General features: G+C 38.3%; 1 protein-coding gene across 3 annotated transcripts in view; it reads left to right on the forward strand.

Annotated features, from left to right (window-relative positions):
- The window catches only part of TECRL (trans-2,3-enoyl-CoA reductase like), a 56,672-nt gene that overhangs the window by 25,675 nt on the left and 6,078 nt on the right, over positions 1–24,919 (forward strand). For 2 of the 3 annotated variants that reach the window (XM_081933151.1, XM_081933153.1), the window contains exons 7-10: positions 16,354–16,426; positions 17,149–17,192; positions 18,186–18,243; positions 20,878–20,963. In XM_081933151.1, the coding sequence (XP_081789277.1) occupies positions 16,354–16,426; positions 17,149–17,192; positions 18,186–18,243; positions 20,878–20,963 (261 nt within the window). The remainder of the gene's footprint in view (positions 1–16,353; positions 16,427–17,148; positions 17,193–18,185; positions 18,244–20,877; positions 20,964–24,919) is intronic. The other variant, XM_081933152.1, reaches the window with a different exon arrangement.

The raw sequence follows: 24,919 nt of genomic DNA on the forward strand, positions 1-24,919 counted from the left end.
ACGACTGTTAGAAGAATCCAGAAGGAGAGTGGAGAGAGAAACATTGAGAGAAGAACAAACTGAGAATATGAGTTTGACTCAATCAGCATATACTGTAAAGAAATGTTTTGTTTGTGGTGCTAGGGGGCTTATATCTAGGTTCTGCAAGAAGGCAAAGGCACAGAACTCTAGAGAAGCTAAGAAGAAAGCTAACATTAATTTGATTAGGTTAGGTAATGCACCTGTAAACCACGATATGTGGATTATAGATAGTGGAGTGTCGATGTGCATAACTAGGAATAGACATAACTTTGTCAAAATGTCTGCAAGCAAACTACATGTGTCTTTGGCTAATGGATGGAAGCTAAAGGCAGCTGGGGAAGGAACTGCACACTGTGAATGTGTAAAGGAGAAATTGCATATGTTGAATGTGCCGAGACTTAAGTTTAATTTGCTTTCAGTAAGGGCTTTAGTCAGTATCGGTTACACAGTAACATTTAAAGGGGATGAATGTCTCATAGAGAAAGCAGGTAAAATGGTTACTGCTAATTTAAAGAATGGTTTGTATGTAATGGCTGATGAAAGTATAGTTAATTCTGTGTTTACAAATGCTAAACCACATGATGAATGCATACATTTGTTACACGGGCGTCTGGGGCATATTAACTTTAAAACATTACAGCAAATGGTTAAATTAGTGGAAGGAATTAAGTTGAAGCCATGTACTAAGTATTTGAACTGTAATGTTTGCAGTAAGGAAAAGAGTAAAGCTAATCCTGAAAACAGGCTAGACGGCTTTAAGACTAAGAAACCTCTAGAAGTAGTATTTGCAGATTTGATAGGTCCCATGAAACCAAGTATTGGGGGTGCACGTTATGTGTTGAGTGTTGTGGACCACTATTCCAGGTATGGGTTTTGTTACTTACTGATGGACAAAACGGAGACATTTTCAGCAATTTTGCAATTGGATAAAGTTTGCTGAGAGAAAAATAAAAGTTAAGGTAGTTACCATTGTAACTGATAATGGAACTGAATTTGTAAACCAAAGTTTCCAAACAATGGTAAAGAGAACTGGGATTGAGCATAAACGTGCTGCACCATATAGACCTCAACACAATGCATTTGTGGAAAGGAGAGGACAGTCATTGCAGGCAATGGTAAGGACGATGTTATCCGATTCAGGTTTAACGGATAAGCTATGGGGTGAAGCAATGTGTGCTAATCATCTTCTGAACAATGTTGTAAATGCTTTTACTGGAGAATTACCATTTACTAGGTGGCATGGTAAGAAACCTGACCTTAGCTACCTACATACGTTTGGAGTTCCTGCATGGGTTCATATTCTAGCACAGATCAGATTAAAGGGACAAACTCGTGCACGGCAGATAATATTTGTAGGTTATGACTCAAACCATAGATCTTATAGGTTTTAGGAACAAGGGACAATGAAGATCTACCACAGTGCTAATGCAAAGTTTCTTGAGCATGTTGGTTGGAACAAACTAGAAACTAATAATCAGGTAGTAACTGAAACTCGAGCAGACCAAAATAATGAAACAGGAATACCAAAAACGAGTGATGAAGGGAAGGAGTCTACTCAGGAGGAGGAAGTGATAAAGCAGGAGGACATTCAGGATAGTCCACCTGTAAGCCCTGAGTTACCCAGACGTAGAACCAGAGTAACATGGCCACCTGATAGGTATCAGGCTTCTGTTGCATATCAGGTGGATAAAGTGCCTGCTACATACCACGAACTGACCATGTATCCAACTGAGGATAAAAGGTATGGCAAGCTGCAATGGATATGGAGTTTAAGTCATTGCAGGATGTGGGAGTGCTTGAGAAGACTGATTTACTTTCAGGTAAACATGCAAGGGGACGCAAATGGATATATAAGCATAAAACTGGAGTAAATGGGAATTATGTAAACCATTATGAAAGGAAATTATGTAAACTCCGATGAGTCAGGAGTTTGGCAACCTGGAAGTAAAAAGTCCTATGTTTGATAAAGAATTGTATCAATTATTGATTGGTAGTTTATCATATCTCAGCAACTGGTCGAGACCTGATATCTCATATAGTGTGAACCAGCTAGCCAGGTTCAACGCAGAACCAACTGAGAGACACTAGCAAGCTGTAAAAAGAGTATTAAAGTATTTGAAAAACACTATACATTATGCATTGTATCTGGAACCTACAGATGATTTTAGGTTGTCAGCTTATGCTGATGCAAATTTTGCCACAGATGTTAAGACACGGAAGTCAACATCTATGTTTTTAGGTAAGGCTCCAATAGGATGGAAGTCTATTAGGCAAAAACACATTAGCCTGTCAACAATGGAGGCAGAATTTTCCTGTTTATCAACATTATGTACTGATATAGTGTGTTATAAACAATTGTTGCTTGATATGGGAATAACTGAAGCAGGTCCTATCATTGTTTATGAGGACAACCAAGCAGCTATACAAATGGCTACAAATATTGCTGTAAAAACCAGATCTAAGCATACAGATTTGCGATATCTGAATGTGCGACAGTGTATACAAAGTAAAATGATTGTATTGAAATATTGTATGTCTGAACACAATATAGCTGACCATTTTACTAAGGCACAAGGTGCTATAAAACACAAAAAATGTTGTGATGATTATGGATTGAAAATATGAAGTTGTGTGTAAATACATTGACAACCCAAGAGGGGAGAATGTTAGGGATGTAACCCTAGTCTTGGCTTGGCAGTGTATATAAGCCATGATTGTAACAAATGTATCGGTTACTTTAAATGCTAGAGAGATGTAATTGGATGCTAATTGCTTTAAACAGACATATAAGGAGGAAGGAACTATTATGGTTCCCTTCTCCCTGGATAGTTACTTAGTTTCTGGTAGCTACTGACTGTTACTGACTGTTACTGTATGAGCTTTGTATTGGAGAGAAGGGAGGGGGTGGGGAATCCATGCATTTTCCTCCCTCTGCATGGATTTCCCACCCCCAATTGGAAACAGGGCAGCTGTCAGAGAGACGAGGGCAGCACGTGCCACGTGGGCTTGTGCAGCAGTCAAAGAAGGAACAGGAGGTGAGTATTTGGCTGTTGCACAAGCCCATGGGCACATGCTGCTCTCTTCTCTGACAGCCACCTCATTTCCAATGGGGGTGGGAAATCCATGAAGAGGGAGGAAATCGCATGGATTCCCCACCCCCTCCATTGGAAACAAGACGACTGTCAGAGAAGAGAGCAGCATATGCCCATGGGCTTGTGCAGCAGCTGAATCCTTGCCTCCTGTTCTTCGGCTGTTGGACAAACCCATGTGGCGTGCGCTGCCCTCTTCTCTTTGATAGCCACCTGGTTAAAAAGCCATCCCCACTTAAAAGTACCTGGCAGCGGTGATTTTCCCTGGGGGGCTCTGCAGAACATCCCAAGACTGATGCCACCATGTCTGCCCTGGTCCCCCTCACATTCCTTGTCTTCCCACCCCTCAAGGATGGGCTCCAGAATCATCACCAGCTGTGCAGAACCTCGCCGTGGTTCTTCGCCATGGAAAACATAGGTGCTTGCACCCACTGCACAATTACAGTCCCAGAGACTCTCAGAGGGAAACCAGAGTCAGTGGGGCAACCAGGTCCCTCGCCCTCAGAGGGAGGAGGGGCCAGTTGGGAGAGGGACTTTGGTCCTGTTGCCTCTGGCGGATGGGGCTTTACTGTCCCTCAGCGAAGATTCTGTCCCTCATCCCGGAGCCTTTGTAACAGCGGGAAGTTGTTCTCACTCACCCGAGCTTGTGCAGAGGCTTCCCTCTGAGAGTCTCAGAGGTTGTAATTGTGCGGGGTGTGCATGTGCCTATGTTTTCCGCGGTGAGGCTCTGCACAGCCAGCGATGACTCTGGAGCCCATCCTCAGGGGCGGGATGATGAGGAACACGAGGAGGACCAGGGGGTCCTCATCCTTCTGAATAGGACCTGCCAAAGAGGGCCTGTACCTCAAGAGGGCAGATGTGGTGGCATCAGTCTTGGGATGTTCTGCGGAGCTCCCCAGCTAAAAAAGCCTCTGCCAGGCACTTTTAACCATATATTTTGGTCCTGTGAGTGCAGAATGCTGCAAAAAACCATGAATGCAAGGCAGTTGTTGAGTGTTTCAAATGTGATTGAAACACTCAACAAAGTGACCACAGTGTGTGTGTGAGTGTGAGTGAGTGAGAGAGACAGACAGATAGACCGCAAACAGAGAGAGGCACAGAGAGAGACAGACACGGAGAGAGAGAGGGAGGGGGAGGGAGAAAGGGAGGGAGAGACAGACAGACAGAGAGACACGGAGAGAGAGAGACACACAGAGAGAGAGAGAGAGAGATTGAGTGAGTGAGTGAGTGAGTGAGTGAGAGACAGACACACACACACACACACAGTGACAGAGAGAGGAGGGGAGGGGAGAGAGACAGAGACACACACAGAGAGACAGAGAGAGAGACAGACAGATAGAGATACACGCACACAGAGTGAGTGAGAGACAGACAGACACACACAGAGAGAGTGACAGAGATGGGATGGAGGAGAGAGAGACAGAGAGAGACAGAGACAGAGAGAGACACACACACACAAAGGGAGAGAATGATAGAGAGAGACAGAGAGGGAGGGAGGGAGACAAAGAGCCACACACACACACACACACACACACACACAAAGAGAAAGAGAGAGAAAGAGAGAGAGAAAGAAGGAAAGAGAAAGGAAGGAAGAAAGAAAGAAAAAGAAAGTGGGAGAGAGAGATGAAAGAAAGAAAGAAAGAAAGAAAGAAAGAAAGAAAGAAAGAAAGAAAGAAAGAAAGAAAGAAAGAAAAAGGGAGAGAGAGAGACAGAAGGAAGGAAGGAAAAAAGGAAGGAAGGAAGGAAGGAAAAGAAAGAGAACTTATGACCACAATTGAGCCCAAAATGTTAGTTGCTAAGCAAGAGCATTGTTAAGTGAGTTTCACCACATTTTCCAAGTTGGCCATGCCCACCCAGTCAAATGACTGCTGAGCCACTTCCACAAAACAAGCCACACCTACAGAATAGGTTCTAAAAAAAATTGAAACCCACCACCGCATATGATATAGTTGACTTTACTGAAACTTGGTGGAGTGAAACACGTAATTGGAATATGCTGCTGCAAAGATACAAATTGTTCAAAAGAAACAGACCTAACAAAAGAGGAGGTGGAGTTGTGGTATATGTAAGAAATCACCACACCAAATGACAACATTCAATGTGTGGTCCTGAATGGAACTGCATCTACATGAAGGGAAATGTGCAATTTGTCTTAGGCCAAGTACTCTTTAATATCTTTGTAAATTATTTAGATGAGGGGGTAGAAGAGGAATTCATCAAATTTTCATTTGACACTAAACTGGTTGGAATAGCGAACACTCCAGAAGATAGGCTGGTCAAGAAGCATTTCAACACTATCCAGCAGTGGGATTCAAATAATTTAACAACCGGTTCCCTAATGATTTCTTCCAACAACCAGTTCATCTAACTGCTCAGAAAGTCAATAACCGGATCTCCCGAAGTGGTGCGAATTGGCTGAATCCAACCATTGCCCCTATCTAATAAAATGAAATTCAGTGGTGAAAAAAGTAAGGTTTTATGCATAGAATGGGTGGTACCCGACTCAATAACACTTAACTGTAGAAGGGATATAGATGTTCTAGTGAACAATCACTTAATTATGAGTCAGCAGTGTGCTGTAGCTACAAAAAAGCCAATGCAGTTTTAGGCTACGTTAACACAATCAAGATCAGGTGAAGTGTTATTATCACTTTATAATCCCTTGGTAAGACCATATTTGGAATATTACACTATTGACATGAGGAATGAAAGAATAATTTTAAAAAAAATCATCAGTATATCTGATTAGTCTTCTAAAAATTGTACTTGATTAAGCTGATGCCATCAGAACAGAGGTGGTATTCAACAGATTCTGACCGGTTCTGGAGAACCAGTAGCGGAACTTTTTGAGTAGTTCGCGGAACCGGTAAATACCACCTCTGAATGGCCCCACCCCCATCTATTCTCTGCCTCCTGAGTCCCAGCTGATCAGGAGGAAATGAGGATTTTGCAGTAACCTTTTCCTGGAGTGGGGTGGGAATGGAGATTTTACAGTATCCTTCCCCTGTCACATCCACCAAGCCATGCCCACCAAGCAGAGGTGGGTTGCTAATTTTTTTACTACCAGTTTGGGTGTGTTTCTGTGCGCGCTTGTGCATGTATGCAACACTTCTGCAGAAGCGTCCAGGCAGATGGGCGAAGCCTCCTGCCACCATTACTACTGGTTCGCCCATATCTGGGCTGAACTGGCAGCAACCCACCTCTGCCACCAAGCCATGCCCACAGAACCGGTAGTAAAAAAAATTGAATCCCACCACTGCATCAGATATATAATATTTGTATTTCAGTTTTAGAATGTCCTTTAATACTTTGGCAAAGTTAGAAGGCTGAGGAGGGAGAACCACTGTCAACTGCTTTTTTTTCCGCTCTGAATCACCTATCTTGCTCAATAATGGCTATATGTTGGAATACATGGTGAAAAATCATAGTTCTTTGAATTTGCTAAATATCATTATTATTAATTGAAAAAATCCTTTCTAAAAACATTTTGCTATCAATAATTCCTGGCTGGTTATATATAATTTCTACTTCCCCAAAGAAGGTGTTGGAGACAGTTTTGGTAAAGATAAAATATTCATTTTCCTTTTCATCACTTCAATGTGAGCACTTTTGTCCTACTTGAGGAGAGTGGGTGATGAAGTGATAAGAGCCTGATGATGTAAGATATACGAATGTAGGCCAAACGAACTGGATGGCTAAAATACTTATCCAGGAGAAGTCTACTTAATGTTCTCTAAAATATTTTAATTCTACTCCTATGTGTTGTTTATTCCCTAATTGTTCTTCCTGTGATCCTCTGTATTTTACTTCATTATATTACAGTGACTTTTATTTCAGACTTGGAAACAATATAAAGACAGAGAAGAAGAAAAAAGTTTGCAAGAGCAATCTTCCTAATATTTTTCTGACTTATGCACAGTAAACTGACTCAGCCAACTGCAATTGCAGCTGTGCAACTCTAATAAGGGGGGGGGAGAGAACTTTTGCCTCAATCATATCAAATCAACATATTAGAGCCTTTTCAACCATACTTCTATTATTGTGTTAAATATTTTGTCACAAAAATAGATTTTTATATTCAAATTTCAAACATTTCAAACATCAAATTCATTCTATTATATCATCATAATCATTTTAGCCATTGTCTATCTACTGCAGGATGAAGGCTTATTCTGCATGTTTCTAACCTATACTATACTGTACTATACCATGCCATGCCATGCCATGCCATATCATGCCATACCATGCCAATAATAATAATAATGATGATGATGATGATGATGATGATGATGAGGATGAGGAGGAGGAGGAGGAGGAGGAGGAGGAGGAGGAGGAGGAGGAGGAGGAGGAGGAGGAGGAACATGAAAAAGTCACGAAATACCAGGACTTAAAAATTGAAATTCAACGATTATGGCACAAACCAGCAGTGGTAATTCCAGTGGTAATCGGCACACTGGGTGCTATTCCAAAAGCACTGGAATTACATTTAAAACAGTTAAAACTTGACAAAATCACCATCAGTGAAATGCAAAAAGCTGCACTGCTTGGATCTGCACGTATATTACGAAAATACGTTATGATGTCCTAGGCCCCTGGGTGGGGCCCGACTAGTAATCAATGCCAAATCCGGCGAAACAACTGGCCACTGTGCTACAATCGTATAATAATAATAAAGCAAAAAGATTACATCCTTCACTGAAAAGGTGATGAAACAATGGAGAACTGAGTTGGCAGTAGGGAATGAGAACTACGGAATGGTTAATATCAAGTGAGGAATTTTCCAGGGTGATTCACTTTCACCTCTTCTCTTCATCATCACGATGATCCCGCTATCAGTAATCTTAAAAAAAATGAAATTAAGCTACCAAACAGCCAAAGAAGCTGAAAAAATTTCACATTTATTATATATGGATGATTTGAAACTCTATGGTAAGTCAGAAATAGAAACCCAATCGCTGACAAACACAGTCCGAGTATTCAGCACCAATATTTCAATGCAGTTTGGCATGGAAAAATGCGCCACTGTATCCTTAAAAGGGGGCAAAATCACTGCGTGTGAGGGAATTGAAATGCCCAATGGCCAACTAATTAAATGCAATGAAAATGAAGCCCACAAATACTTAGGCATTCTGCAGTTGGATAACATCAAACATGGAGAAGTAAAAACTATTGTCAGGAGAGAGTACACCAACAGAGTTAGGAAAATTTTGAAATCTAAATTAAATGGTGGAAATACAATCAAGACCATAAATACCTGGGCAATACCAGTTATAAGATACACAGCTGGTATAGTTAACTGGACACAAGCTGATTTGGACATTTTGGACCGAAAAACCAGGAAACTAATGACAATGCAGTACAGTTTACATCCACGTGGTGACATTGATAGACTATACCTACCCCGAAAATCAGGTGGCAGAGGTGAAGCAAATAGTTGAAGAAGAAAAACATGCACTGGCTGATTATCTAAAAGAAAGCCAAGAACATCTATTAATCGAAGTAAAGAACAAAAATCTACTGAAGGTCCAACAGACGAAACAAGAATACCGAAAAGATGTGATAAAATCAAGAATGGAGAGTTGGCAGAACAAAGCATTGCATGGTCAATTTCTGGAAAAAATAAAAGATAAAGTGGACAGTGAAAAAACTTGGTTATGGTTAACAACAGGTACATTAAAGAAAGAAACAGAGTCACTAATCCTGGCTGCGCAAGAGCAAGCTATCCGAACAAATGCCATTAAGGCCAAAATCGAAAAATTCTCTGATGATGCCAAATGCAGACTCTGCAAAGAAGTTGGTGAAACTGTTGACCACATACTCAGATGCTGTAAAAAAAATCGCGCAGACTGATTATAAATTGCAGCACAATTCAGTAGCACAAATGATCCACTGGAATTTGTGCAAAAATTATAATATTAAAACAACAAACTGGTGGGAACATAGGCCTGAAAAAGTCACCGAAGGTCAGATGGTCAAGATCCTGTGGGATTTTCGTATACAAACAGACAAAATACTGGTGCATAACACGCCAGACATCACACTGGTTGAGAAAAATAAGGTTACAATCATAGACATCGCAATACCAGGTGATAGTAGGGTCGAGGAGAAGGAACATGAAAAAGTCACGAAATACCAGGACTTAAAAATTGAAATTCAACGATTATGGCACAAACCAGCAGTGGTAATTCCAGTGGTAATCGGCACACTGGGTGCTATTCCAAAAGCACTGGAATTACATTTTAAACAGTTAAAACTTGACAAAATCACCATCAGTGAAATGCAAAAAGCTGCACTGCTTGGATCTGCACGTATATTACAAAAATACGTTATGACGTCCTAGGCCTCTGGGTGGGGCCCGACTAGTAATCAATGCCAAATCCGGCGAAACAACTGGCGAATGTGATACAATCGTATAATAATAATAATAATAAGTAATTGAGAAGCGAGCGGAAAATTGGAAAAGCAAAGCCTTGCATGGCCAATACCTGAAAAGTATTGAAGGCAAAGCTGACCAAAAACTAACTTGGAACTGGTTAAGATCAAGAGTACTGAAAAAAGAAACAGAAAGCTTTATTTTGGCAGCTCAAGAACAAGTCTTAGCTATAAACTGCATGAAGGCAAAAAATCAACATGTTACCATCAACAGCAAATGTCGCCTCTGTAATGAGAAAGATGAGACAGTCAACCACTTGATCAGTAGGTGCAGCAAATTTCACAAACTGACTACCTACAACCCCATGACCGCATTGCTAAGATTATTCACTGGAAATTGTGTTAAAGTTTTAGATTTGAGTACAGCAAAAACCACTGGGACCATCAGGTTGAGAAGGTTTTAGAGAATGAGAAAGGCAAGATCTTGTGGGACTTCAGAATCAAGACTGACAGCACTTGGCCTACAACACACCTGACATAATAATTGAAAAGAAAAAAGTATGGTTCATTGGCATTGCAATACCTGGGGATGCATGAATTGAAGATAAACAGCAAGAAAAAAAATCACAAAATACCGGTACTTGCAAATTGAGGTTGAGCAACTGTGGAAAAAGAAATCATGTGTTGTCCCAATTGTGATTGGAGACCTTGGAGCAATACCTAAAGGGCTACTTCACTGTTAACAAATTCTAAATTTACCTATCATCATCATCATCATCATCATCATCATCATCATCATCATCATCATTATTATTATTATACGATTGTATCACAGCGGCCAGTTGATTCGCCGGATTTGGCATTGATTACTAGTCGGGCCCCACCCAGGGGCCTAGGATGTCATAACGTATTTTCGTAATATACGTGCAGATCCAAGCAGTGCAGCTTTTTGCATTTGACTGATGGTGATTTTGTCAAGTTTTAACTGTTTTAAATGTAATTCCAGTGCTTTTGGAATAGCACCCAGTGTGCCGATTACCACTGGAATTACCACTGCTGGTTTGTGCCATAATCGTTGGATTTCAATTTTTAAGTCCTGGTATTTCGCGACTTTTTCATGTTCCTTCTCCTCAACCCTGCCATCACCTGGTATTGCGATGTCTATGATTGTAACCTTCTTTTTCTCAACCAGTGTGATGTCTGGTGTGTAATGCGCTAGTATTTTGTCTGTTTGTATACGAAAATCCCACAGGATCTTGACCATCTGATTTTCGGTGACTTTTTCAGGCTTATGTTCCCACCAGTTTGTTGTTGTTTTAATATTATAATTTTTGCACAAATTCCAGTGGATCATTTGTGCTACTGAATTGTGCCGCAATTTATAATCAGTCTGCGCGATTTTAATACAGCAGCTGAGTATGTGGTCAACAGTTTCATCAACTTCTTTGCAGAGTCTGCATTTGGCATCATCAGAGGATTTTTCGATTTTGGCCTTAATGGCATTTGTTCGGATAGCTTGTTCTTGCGCAGCCAGGATTAGTGACTCTGTTTCTTTCTTTAATGTACCTGTTGTTAACCATAACCAAGTTTTTTTACTGTCCACTTTATCTTTTATTTTTTCCAGAAATTGACCATGTAAGGCTTTGTTCTGCCAACTCTCCATTCTTGATTTTATCACATCTTTTCTGTATTCTTGTTTCGTCTGTTGGGCCTTCAGTAGATTTTTGTTCTTTACTTCGATTAATAGATGTTCTTGACTTTCTTTTAAATAATCAGCTAGTGCATGTTTTTCTTCTTCAACTATTTGCTTCACTTGTAATAATCCTCTGCCACCTGATTTTCGGGGCAGGTATAGTCTATCAGTGTCACCACGTGGATGTAAACTGTACTGCATTGTCATTAGTTTCCTGGTTTTTCGGTCCAAAATGTCCAAATCAGCTTGTGTCCAGTTAACTATACCAGCTGTGTATCTTATAACTGGTATTGCCCAGGTATTTATGGCCTTGATTGTATTTCCACCATTTAATTTAGATTTCACAATTTTCCTAAATCTGTTGGTGTACTCTCTCCTGACAATAGTTTTTACTTCTCCATGTTTGATGTTATCCAACTGCAAAATGCCTAAGTATTTGTAGGCTTCATTTTCGTTGCATTTAATTAGTTGGCCATTGGGCATTTCAATTCCCTCACATGTAGTGATTTTGCCCCTTTTTATGGATACAGTGGCACATTTTTCCATGCCAAACTGCATTGAAATATCGGTGCTGAATACTCGGACTGTGTTTGTCAGTGATTGGATTTCTATTTCTGACTTTCCATAGAGTTTCAAATCATCCATATATAATAAATGTGAAATTTTTTCAGCTTCTTTGGCTGTTTGGTAGCCTAATTTCATTTTTTTTAAGATTACTGATAGTGGGATCATCGCAATGATGAAGAGAAGAGGTGAAAGTGAATCACCCTGGAAAATTCCTCGCTTGATATTAACCATTCCATAGTTCTCATTCCCTACTGCCAACTCAGTTCTCCATTGTTTCATCGCCTTTTCAGTGAAGGATGTAATATTTTTACTAATGCCAGTTGTTTCTAAGCATTTTATGATCCAACTATGTGGCAATGAGTCAAATGCTTTTTTATAATCAATCCAGACCATATTCAAGTTCGTTTTTCTTTTCTTACAATTTTCTAATATCATTTTATCAATTAGGAGCTGATCTTTTGTGCCCCTACTCCTTCTTTTGTTCCCTTTTTGCTCTACTGGCAAGATGTTGTTTGTTTCCAAATAATCCATAATGTTATCTGCAATAATGCCTGTGAGTAATTTAAAGGTTGTTGGCAAGCATGTTATTGGTCTGTAGTTTTCAGGTATTGTTCCTTTAGTTGCATCTTTCTGAATCAAGTATGTTTTTCCAGTTGTCAGCCATTCATCAATTTGACCATTTTGTAAAATTTCATTCAGTTGCCTGGCCAACATTGCATGTAAACTGGTCAGATATTTGAGCCAGAAACCATGTAATTGGTCATTTCCAGGTGATGTCCAATTCTTTACTTTTTTTACTCGATTTTTGACCATCTCAGTTGTTATTTCTAATACTTGCATTTGTTTGTTACCAATGCTTTCCTCAAAGTCATGTATCCACTTTGCTTCCTTATTGTAGTCCTTTGCATTTCCCCACAATTCTTTCCAGAATTCAGCTGTGGCCTGCTTTTCTGGTTTTTGACTTTTGGTGCCACCATTCACATTAAGACTTTGATAAAAACGCCGTTGGTCTGATCGAAATTGTTGATTTTGTTTATACTGGATGATTCGTGCCTCATATCTTTCAATTTTTCTAGCTGTTGCTGTTATCTGCTGTTTTACAATCTCTACAGCTTCATTGATGTTTCTTGTATCCAATCTATATCTTCTGATTAGCTGATCTATGATTTTTCTGTTTTTAAGCCGTTGCTCATGCATGTTCTTTAAGTTGCTAGCATCTGCCCTTAATTTTTTGACTTTTTGTTCTAATCGGATTTTCCACTTTGGCTTTGATGCTTTTTCCATTGTGTGATTAGGTACTTTGATTTTAATGCCTAGTTCATTAGTGACTATTACAGGTGCACTGTACATTAACTGATTTGTTTCCAAAATGGATCCCGATTCAATTGTTGCAAGCACTGCATTAACCATTTTCATGATAGGACCCAAAATTTTCTTAGGGACAGTTTTTAATGATGGTAAACGTTGCCTTTCCTCCCTAGCCAGAAAATGCTCCATGATCTTGTCCTTCAGTTCATTTTGTTTTTGAGTTGGTTCATCAGTTGGTTCAATGGTAACTAGTTCTGGTGGTAGTGTTTTTATTTCCTCTCCGGCAGCTTCCTCTGAGAGTTCTCCTATGATTTCTTTAGTTGTGTCATGAGTATCACTTATTTCCTCTTGTGATGTTGTTGTTGTTTTTTTGCAATTTGCCTGAATTTCCTCAAGTTCAACTTCGCTAAACACTTTATTTCGTATAATAAATCGCCTTTGATCTGCTAGTCGTTGTCCACTAATATTTGAATTTGGATATTGTTGTTTCCATAAATCATACATTCGCTTTAAATAGCCTCTTTTTTTTGGCTCTGAGTTGTAATAACAGGCCATTATGGCACGATTTTCATCTGCACTATATTTCTGTCATTTTGTTGGCTGGTCCACTTGTAGCCCACTTGTCGACGGATGCCCAGGGACCTCAACATCCGCCGCGGCCCTTGTTGACCCGCGCGACGACCGATGCGGTATAGAATTTTTATTCGTTTCTTTCACCATGTTGTATGGGTTGGCGAGTTTTTTTTTATGGTGCCAGGTTGCCAACCTGGCCCCAACCCTCCTCCTTTCTCATCCGGGCTTGGGACTGGCAATGGCGGAGTTGTTATTATTATTATTATTATTATTATTATTATTATTATTATTATTATTATTATTATTATTATTATTATTATTAACAGCCTACTTGGAACAGCTTATATCCATTGACGTTACCTTACCAGTTCCTAGGTCCTTGGTTAGGACTCGAGCTGTTGAGCTACCAACCAGCCCCAAAGGCTGTGAATCTCACCAAAGATTAACCACGCAATAACAACAGCAACAACAGCAACACTACTACTACTACTACTACTACTACTACTACTACTAATAATAATAATAATAATAATAATAATAAATATCGCAACCTGGCCATCGAAACTACATAGCTATGGATTAAGCATGTAACAGTGATAGCTATTGTCATTGGAGCACTTGACACCATGTCCAAGAATTTTACAAGATACATCAACAAATTGCAGCTTCCTGCAATAACACCAGCGGAACTGCAAAAAACTGTGCTACTCAGAACAGCTTATATTTTAAGAAGATACTTGGTTGATACGTAGGACGCTGGCAGCAAACCGTATCAACCATTAGCACCAGTCAATGGTATTTGTAATGCACTTTGGAATGTTCAGTTGGCTGAGTTTCATGTTTAATGAATAAAGTATATAATACTAAAAAAATAAAAGTCAGAATAATATATTGTGATTGGTGGAGGATTAAGAGTGAGCAGTTAAAGTTTGCCTAATTTTACGTACAGCATAGCAGATAAATTATTTCACACTGATTTGATAACAGTAGTTGTGCATGAAAAAAGTCAATTTTCCCAGATATTTTATTAGATAAGGTTGACTCTATGAGTCAGAGGTGGGTTTGTGCGAACTGATATTAAAATAAATTGAAACCCCCTAACATTGTAGAAGATAAGGACTCATAAGACTCAATCATTGAAGATATTTCTATGAAATATATCTATATATCTTATAGAAGATATTTGAGGGGCTGCCACAGAGAGGAGGGGGTCAAACTATTTTCCAAAGCACCTGTAGGCCAGACAAGGAATAATGGATAGAAACTGAACAAGGAAAGATTCAACCTGTAAATGAGAAATTTTTTGACAGTGAGAACAATCAGCCAATGGAGTAGCTTGCCTTCAGAAGTTGTGGGAGCTTAATCACTTAAGACTTTTAAGAAGAGATTGGATTGCCATTTTTCAGAAATGTAGGGTCTCCTACTTGGGCAGGAGGTTGGGCTAGATGATTTGCAAGGTCTCTTCTAACTCTGTTAATCTGTAATCTGTAAACATATACATTTTAGTAAAACATGAGCTACAGTTTCAGTGACCCCTTGTCCACAGGGCACAGTCTCAGGTCATATATTATTATTTTTTGTATCAGTCCTGCTGTGGGAAGTACGTTGCAGAGTGCTACGGTTAATGCCTTTGGATTTTGGGGGTGGTTGTTTGATATAAATATATTGCTGCTTTTAAAGGGGTAGTTTGATTGCTCAAATAAACATTCTTGGGAAAAGCAGCCCAATCTGATTAGATTTCCAGATCTTTAATACACTTAGTGCACTAAGGGCATATTCATATCCCCTCATTAAAAGCATTTCCCTGGAGAAAGCAAGATACCGGAGTTTTTGTGAGATGGTCTTCAACTATATTGATTTGAAAGTGTCTTCTATAAGGAGAGAACCCTGTAAAGAATAGGAGTAGTTTAAACCAATGTACAAAAATGTAAATCCATGCACCTGTTTATACCTCCTTAGTACTGCATTTGAGATGCAGTGCACTACCTGAAATTTGTCTAGGAATTTTGACTTCTCCCTTTCCAGAAGTATAAAAGAGAAGTAAAGTCCCAACTGAGCACCAAAGAGTAATTGTGCACTAACCTTAGCTGAATATATCTTCAATGCTGCTGGAATATGTCCCCCTCTGGAAAAATAAAAAGATTCAATTGCTACCGCTGTTGGGAGGGCATTTTAGATGACATAGTATAGATGTGCACTGCATTTAGTGCAGGAGGCAATAACAGTGTATTAAATGTAATGTCTCCTTTGGAGGAATATGAGACATCATAATATAGACATTATTTGATTGCCTCAGAGAGATTACATATCTCTGAGTTCTTTACTTAATAGCAATCTTACCAAATTAGAAACTCCCACTATGTTTAATTTAGGATATATATACTTTTGAACAGAAAATGGAGCTCTTCTGTAGTTTTTAGTGTCCACTCATAAAGATGCAACAATCCTTTGGGTAAAAAAATGTAAGAGAAGATCAGAACTATCTGTTCTGTATTCTGTTTGTTCTGTTCCTGTGATGTTCTTTCTGATGTGATAATTAAAAGAAAGTGTGTTATTCATCATACAAGGAAACTTTCTATAGAACAACTTCACTCTAGTATTTTTTTTTTAGAGTCATGCAAGGTATTTGTGCTCTTTTTGTAAAATAAAATAAAATAGTATCAAAATAGTTTGTATGTGTATATTCTATATCAAAATGTATATTATAATGATCTGTATTTTCCATTATAGGGCTGTGCTTTCTACTGGGGATTTACTTCTTGGTTTGCTTATTACATCAATCACCCCCAGTATACTCCTCCATGTAAGTAGAACATCGCTTATGTAATAGATCTAAATAGCATTCTTTTGGCATTTTTTCTCATGACTGTAAGTGATTCACTTTTGCATTGGCATTTTTTAAAAAAATAACTTTTACAGTGGAAATACTTATTTTTATAAACATTTGCTAGCAAAGGAACTCTGTCCCATGTTTTATCTCCATCTGATATTCCTAATGTGGGAAAGCAATATAATTTTTCCTGTGATGTGAGGCCATGCTACTGCATAATGTTTTGATGTAGAGGCATAAATATTGTAACATAATTACAGATGCATTTGTATAGGAGAAACACAGTTGATCTCTCTGAACTGATCCAATGTGTGGTCCATCTTGGGGTGGGCTCTGAGCTTCCCATCAGATATTTAATATCTTAATTGATTTATTCCAAAATGGTATTTCTGAAATGGACTAACTGTAGGAAAACTGTAGCAAAATAATAATTATGTATGTCATATAGATCAGTATTTTGTTGCCTTTTGTTGGTTAAATATGTAGAAATATATTGAATTAAATATTGTGAATTAAACATTTGTTTTTGAGTACATATTGATGCACAAATCACAGTGATATCAAAGAATTAAGTTTCCAAACAGACAAAATCCTATGAATTACATATCAATTATATATTATTGTAAATACTAATTTTTTCTCTCTAATATCTATAATCATCTAAGACTAATGGATGGTTTTATTATATTTTCTAGCATTTGGAAACAAGCAAGTTTCTTTTGCTACCTTTGGATTTCTGGTATGTAGAGGCAAGCAGCTGGAGAATAAATATGAGTGTGGAAAATATCTACTGTATATAATAAATGTCTTTAGGGGAATGACACTTGTGGAGGATTTGTTTTAAGGTTCCTTTGAAGGCCCTATGTTTATATTATCTGAATTTGTTTCTGAATTGAAACTTAAAAGCTGTCATTCTAGTGTTGATATCTATCTCTGTATACTACATATAAAGAGTTTATTCATAAACTGCAACTTCTTAAGGTTAGAAAGTTTTAATTTGCTAAGTCAGGAAACCTCAGGGTGATTGAAAGCCATGCAGCAGAAAGCAAACAATGCTTAGTTAATTACATGCATTTATCTTTATAAATCACAACAGGAGAACCAACTGCATAAGTCAGGGATGGTTCCAAATAAGACTCTTGTTTTGAAATCATTGTGCGGTCATCCTTAATAGGATTTTATCAAAGGCAAAGATGCCACTGTCTTCCATTTGGAACATTAGCTTCTTTTCTCATGTTTAGTTCATCTTACCTTCTCCCTACCCCACTTTTTAAACAGGGAAATGTACAGCCTTACAAATGTTGTAATTGATAGTTTAACACTTTTTTGGTTGGGATTTTTATTCATTTAAGCTGGAAACCCTCAATGTAGTTAATGCTAAATGCAATTTAATTCTAGGGCCAGGCACACTGGCTATTAATAGCTATATATTAGAAGCGTAATATTTAATAAAAACAGCACTGAGTACTCCATAAATCTCTAGTAAATAAAACCTAGAGGATACAGTTCATGTTGTTACTGTAGGAAAAGTTTTATATTTAGTAAAGAGCATATTTATTTTTCTTGATAGTCTTGATAATCATTTCTTGAACAGCATGAGAATATAAATAGGGCTCGCCTGCTTTTTGTTAATCCGAATTTATTAGGCTCTCCAGATAATATATCAACAGGTTACAAAATTATGCTATCCAACTGTACAAAAAAAATGAAATAAATTTGAAATGTTTTGCAGGTATGTGAAGCTGGAAACCATTTTATCAACGTGGCTTTGGTTCATCAAAATCAGTCAGGTTTGTAATCTATTTCTCTATTTCTAACTTTTAATATTTTTATAGCATTATTCTTGATGTTTGGGAAATAGTTTGAGTATTGTAAATTACCTTATGCAAATAGAGGATTGGTCAAAGACAATATTTCTATCTGGTTCTCTAGAGTCTTCTCTTAATATTGGCAGGAGGCCAACTAATTGAAAATGTTCTCTTGTAGTTCTCTTGTACTTCCTGATCTTCTTGAAAATGTTCTCATGTAATTACTGATCTTCTTGTATCTATCTAAAATTCTGTTTATTAATTATATGGCAAAAAGACTTTTAAATGTTGGAACAAAAGTCAAGCCTTATCACTCAGAAAGTTAGGCCTTCACACAAAAACTGATTGTAGAATGACTGTGTTCTGAAAATGCTGATTGAATATTAATTTAAATAAATATTATTTGCATTTCTGAATGATGAAGAAAATGCATGTGGTTTCTAAAAACCAGCACGGATTTGAACACACATAATCATACTTCTGAAATCTTGAAGATGGTCAAAAATAATTTGTTATTCTTTGAAGAATCTTGGAAAAGCAGTCTAAAATATGGCATGCATTGGCTTGTTTAATTCTTTAATTCACTTTTATTATTTTTATAAATAATTCAAGGTGGCGAACGTACATAATACATCTTCTTCCTATTTTCCACTCAGCAATAACATTTTTGGGTAGTTTGGGCTGAGAATGAGTGATTGGTCATAGTCCCCCTCTCAGTTTTCATGCCTAAGGCAGGTCTGCAGATTTCTAGGCCAATACCTTAACCACTAGACTAAACTGAACATAGTCACAGTTAAAAAAAGTATCCACATAATGCTAAACTTCATTTTATCAGAACACTTGACTCCATTGACTCATTAATAGTCTTATAGTATTAATGTATTTACAGTATATTATTTGTAGTAAACTAGAGTTGCAGATTTCCCAAATGTTGTGCTCTTTAAATGTATTCCCATCACTGTGTTGACTCAGCCTTGCATCCTTCCGAGTTGGGTAAAATGAGGACCCAAATTGTTGGCGCCAATATGCTGACTCTGTAAACCGCTTAGAGAGGGCTGTAAAATACTGTAAAGTGGTATTATAAGTCTAAGTACTATTGCTGTTGCTATTACTAACAAGGCACAAACTAGATAGTACTATGCAAGAAAGTTTGCATCTGAAGTCAGTACAAGAAGCAATGGATAGAAACTTGTGAAATGGAGATCCAAGCTGGAACTAAGGAAAAGTTCCCTGATAGTGAGAACAATTAACCAATGGATTACCTCTTGGAGTTGAGAATACATCATTATTGGAGGTTTTCAAGAAAAGATTGGACAACCATTTGGCCTGAATGATATAAACCCTCCTGATATGGGCAGAGGATTGGACTACAGTAGAAGACCTCCAAGGTTTCCTCCAGCCCTATGATTCTAAGAAATAATAAAATCATCGTGGCATCCTAGATTGAAGATTTCTGGACATTCTAGATCAGCCTTCCTTGCATAGTACAATCCATTTTGTGCTTTATTGTTATGATAGGAATTTCAATCCAATACATTTGAAGAATACAACTTTTGGGAAATCTGCAATTTTATTTTACTATAAATATTATACTATTTACATTTAAATACTCTTTATATACATATAAATTTAGAAACCTGTGTGTTGGTATACATACATACATACATACATACATACATACATACATACTTACATATGTATAAGTTATATAATATGGAAATATGGTTTCAGGCATTGGATATGTCTAGTCTTGTAAAAAGAAGGACTAGGAGTGACATGATAGCAGTGTTCCAACATTTGAGGGACTGTTGCAAGAAAGAGGAGGTCAACCTATTTTCCAAAGCACCAGAAGGCAGGACAAGGAACAATGTGTGGAAACCAATCAAGGAGAGAAACAACCTAGAACTAAGGACAAATTTCCCAACAGTGGGAACAATTAACCAATGAAATAGCTTGCCTTCAGAAGTTGTGGGTACTCCATCATTAAAGACTTTTAAGAAGAAACTGGACGGCCACTTGTCTGAAATGGTGTAGGGGTCTCCTGCTTGAGCAGGGGGGTTGGACTAGAAGACCTCCAAGATCTCTTCCCACTCTGTTATTCTGTTACTCCACCATAAATACATTCATACTGTAAGACTCTTAACACTGGCTCATACTTAACTGGGTGTCCACTAGGGCATCTAGATCCCTCTCACAGTTACTATTGTTGAGCAAGGTGCCACATATTCTATACCTGGATTCCAGTCGATGTGCAGGATATTTTTTTTCTTATCATCTTATGGTAATATTGCTACTTTAAATAAGTACACATTCATAATGCACATTCCACCCTGACAGTGCTAAACTGTTGAATGAATATAGTTTCTTCCCTGAAATCCTGTATAAACTTATAACATGGAGGAGAATCTTTTGAATGTCCAACCAAGCTGTGGAAAATCACAATAGTTAAATAACAATTGATATTGAATTACATTTATAACATAAATACCTGAATACAAAATAAACGTATAATGAAAATACTTTTTTTGTAAATGGAAATAGATAGACATAGAATGAAATAAATAAATCTTTTCTAATTCCTGAACTAAATATTTCCTTTTTTTCTTTTTCCAACAGGAAATAAAGTATCTTTTCCAAGTCCAACACTCAATCCTTTCACATGGATTTTTACACTTGTTTCCTGTCCAAATTACACTTATGAGGTATCCTTCCTTTCTTCCTTCTTCCCTCCCTCCCTCAAAACAATTGATTGTTAAAATGGCCAATATTTAATGAAATCAGAAGTCAGATTAACAATAGGACACCATTCTAGAAAAGTATCTTCTGTATCTTCTTAAAAGCTCCAGTGATGGCTGCCCACAACCTCTGAAGGCAAGCTGTTCCACTGACTAATTGTTCTCACTATTAGAAAACTTCTCCTTAGTTCTAGATTGCCTCTCTCCTTAATTAGTTTCTATCCATTGTTTCTTCTCTTGCCTTCTAGTGCTTTGGAAAATATGTTGACTCTCTTTTCTTTGTGACAGTCCCTCAAATATTGGAACTGCTATGATGCTATCTCTAGTCTTTCTTTTCACTAGACTAAACATATCAAATTCCTGCAACTGTTCTTTATGTTTTAGCCTCCAGCCCCCTAATAAACTTGGTTGCTCTTTTTGCAATCTTTCCAGAGTCTCAACATCCTTTTTTATAATGTGGTGACCAAAATGGATTTAGTATTCTAAGTATAATCTTACTAATGCTTTATAAATTATTCTATAAATTACTAATAAATCGTGTGATCTTGATTCTATCCCTCTGTTAATGCAACCTAGGATTGCATTGGCTTTTTTGGCTGCTACTGCATGCTGCTGGCTCATATTTAAGTGATTGCCCACTAGGACTCCAAGATCCATCATGCAGTTCTTACTATTGAGCCCCCTACTCTATACCTGTGCATTTGATTCCCCCCCCCCCCCAGGTATAAACCTTACTTTTCTCTTCATTGAATTTCATTAAGGACTACATGTTGACTGTGGTTTGTCGGCCAATTACAATTACAAATCCATATGGTGGTGATACTAACCAAGGAGCAGGTTGTCAAATGCCTTACTGAAAGCCAAATAAACTATGTCAACTGCATTTCACTGATTTACTTTGTCAAAGAATTAAGTAAAATTTGTTTGGCATGATTTGTTTTTGACAAACCTGTGTTGGCTTCTGGTTATAACTGATTATGTTTTTCAGGATCTTCTCAGGTGTAGTTTTTTGGATAAGTTTCTCTCCCCCCCTCCCGCTATTTTTGAAGATGGGAACCACATCAGCTCTTTTCCAGTCCTCTGTAGTTTCTCAGTGCTCCAGGGTCTTTGAAAAATATGATTCAATGGTTTTAAGATCACATCTGCCAGCTCATTCAGAACTCTGGAATGTAATCCATCAGGTCCTGGCAATTTGAAGTAATCTAGAGTGGATAGGTGTTTTCTTACCTTTTTCTAACTTATTTTCATTTGTATTCTTAGCCTGTCTTCTATGTTATGTTCTTGTAAGTTGGGCTACATTATCTTTTTGAGCGAAGACAGATGCCAAGAATGAATTAAACAGCTTTGCTTTCTTTCTACTGCTTGTTTCTTCTTGTCATCTTCTCTCATTAGTGGATTGATTATTTCCTTGACTTGTTTTCTTTTTATATGTTGAAATAAACTTTTTAAATTATCATTTGCAAGTCTTATCTTTCCTGACTTCATCTTTGCAAGTTCAGGCTATTTGTTGGTATTCTGCCTTAGTAATATGTCCTTTTTTCTATATTTTATAACCTGTCCATTTTGTCTTTAAGTTTATGAGAAATTTTTTTGTATAATCATGCTTGTTTTTCTTTTCCAGTGGTTTTGAGCTGGAGTGGGCTTTTATAATCCTATTTTTCAGAGTTTCCCAAGCTTCTTGAATTGTTTTCCCCTTTAAGATTTTAATCCATTGAATCTTTCACAAACACTCTGTAAATTTGTTAAAATCAGCTCTTTTAAAGGCTGAAACACTGGTTTGATTATGTCTATTGTTTGTATTTGCATTATATTGAATTTCAGTATGACAGGGTCACTCTCACCCAAAGTTTCATCAACTTCAATCCTCTCTATCATTTCTTCTCTATTAGTAAATATTAGTTCCAGTAACATTGTCTGTCCAATCCCCACCTCTAACTTTCACATGACAAAGTTGTAATCTATATTAGTCAGGAATTGGTTTGATATCCCACTTTATGTAGAATTTGTTTCCCAGTTGATATCAGAGTAGTTAAACTCCCCCATTACTACTGTGGTGTGTTTCCTAGATTCGTATGTTAATTGGTTAGCAAACAGTTCATCTATTTCATTTGCTTGGTTGGATGGCATGTAGTATACACATATGGAAATGTTATTTCTTTTTCTTTATATATTGACCCGTATTCATTCTAGGAGGCTTTCATTTTGGGTTTTGTACATCTCTGTAGAGATATAGTGATCTTTTACATATAATGCAACTCCACCTCCTTTTGTTAGGTCTATTTCTTTTTAACAGTTTGTATCCTTCCATCAGTATATTCCAGTCATTCATTTCATCCTACTAAATTTTGATAATGATAACTATATCATACTTGCCATCATGTACTAGTATTTCCAGTTCATATTCAAATGCTCAATTTGAGCATTTGAATATAAGCATTTGAATCCTTTATGGCCGATTCCTTTCCATCTGTCAAGACTAACTCAAACTTTCAGCTGTTTTCCATTTTGCTTTCAGCTTGACAAAGAATAGTGGAATGCAAGGGTGGGGAGAATGGTATCCAAGCATCATCAATTCCCGTGAGATATTGTTCCCCCCTCAAGGACACTCAGAGCAGATGTCACAGCACAATCAGCTGGTTCCCAAAACAAAAGGAACAAAAGTGATTGTTGGATGTAATGACTGTGGGTGGCCCATGGGGAAAGGAGAAATGAACTATGTGTGGGTTTGCGTGGGAAGTTCAGAGTTAGTCTTGTTTCTTCTGTGGCAATATGGATTTATTCAGTAAAGTTTATACTCTTGGTAAAATAATGTCCTAGGAGTTTCTTTTTTGGATTTGCCAATTGGACAGTTGACTTTAAAAAAAGTTTCTTGGTAGCAGCCTACTTGAACCCTACCAGGAGGTTGGCAGTTTCAAGATGTCAGCAATTGACAAAGGAAAAGAAGGGGGTATGAAGCCAGGGAAGCCAGAGCAACAGCCCGTGCTAAAAGGGAAAGAGCAATGGAAGGACCGTATTTGGGCACCAGCGGCCTGTCGGTTGAGGGCAGAAGCACAGGATCAGCCTATCTCCTCTGGAGTCATGGTGACCCAGGGAGGAAGTTGAAGACTAGGTGAGCAGCTAAGCAGGATGATCCAAGCAAGTGGAAATTCTCAGCCTCAACTGCAGTCAATTGACTGAGCATCTCAGGGATAACATATGGGAAGCCACCTCACTGAAAGCATGGTCACAGGAGTCAGGGGCCATGAAACTATTGTCTGCCCTTCCCTCCTGCAGCTGATGGTGCCTATCCTACCTGGGTCACTGAGAGTTCCCACCAAGGGACAATGGCTCCCATTCCAGCTGCAGACACATTGAGGGAGCAGGCACTGGCAAACACAGCCCCAGCGGCAGCTAGAATATCCATATCCCTGGCTACAGTGGGGTTGTTACCTGGATGCATCCTAGTGCAAGAGTACCAACCACCACATCCCTTACCAGTCCAATTCAATGGGTGACCCAACAATTTGGCTTACTTCCTGACCCAAGTCTGGAACTACATGGAGCACCATGAAGCAATGAACTCAGATGAGCATGCCTAGGTCAATGCCATTACATCAAACCTGGACAGGGATGCAGTGTGATAGCTGCTGTCTCCATGACAAGGGGGCTCCTGAGCTGCAAGATTGGGATACCTTCATGTAGATGTTGTGAGACAGATTTGAAGACCCCACAGCAGCCGGTGTGCAGAACCTGACATCCTCTCCCTGCAACAAAGCAAGTGGCCAAGGGCAGAGTACATCCAAGATTTTCATAGCCTAGCAGCTCACCTGAGAGATTGGACTGAATGTATGCTGGTCTATCAATTCGGGGGGGGGGGGCTGAACAAGGAGCTGTATCACAATTGCCTGCCTAGAGGGGCACCTCGTGACCTTCCAGGTAGTCAC

This window comes from Natrix helvetica (assembly GCF_964273705.1).
Source record: "Natrix helvetica genome assembly, chromosome: Z".
Lineage (NCBI taxonomy): Eukaryota > Metazoa > Chordata > Lepidosauria > Squamata > Natricidae > Natrix > Natrix helvetica.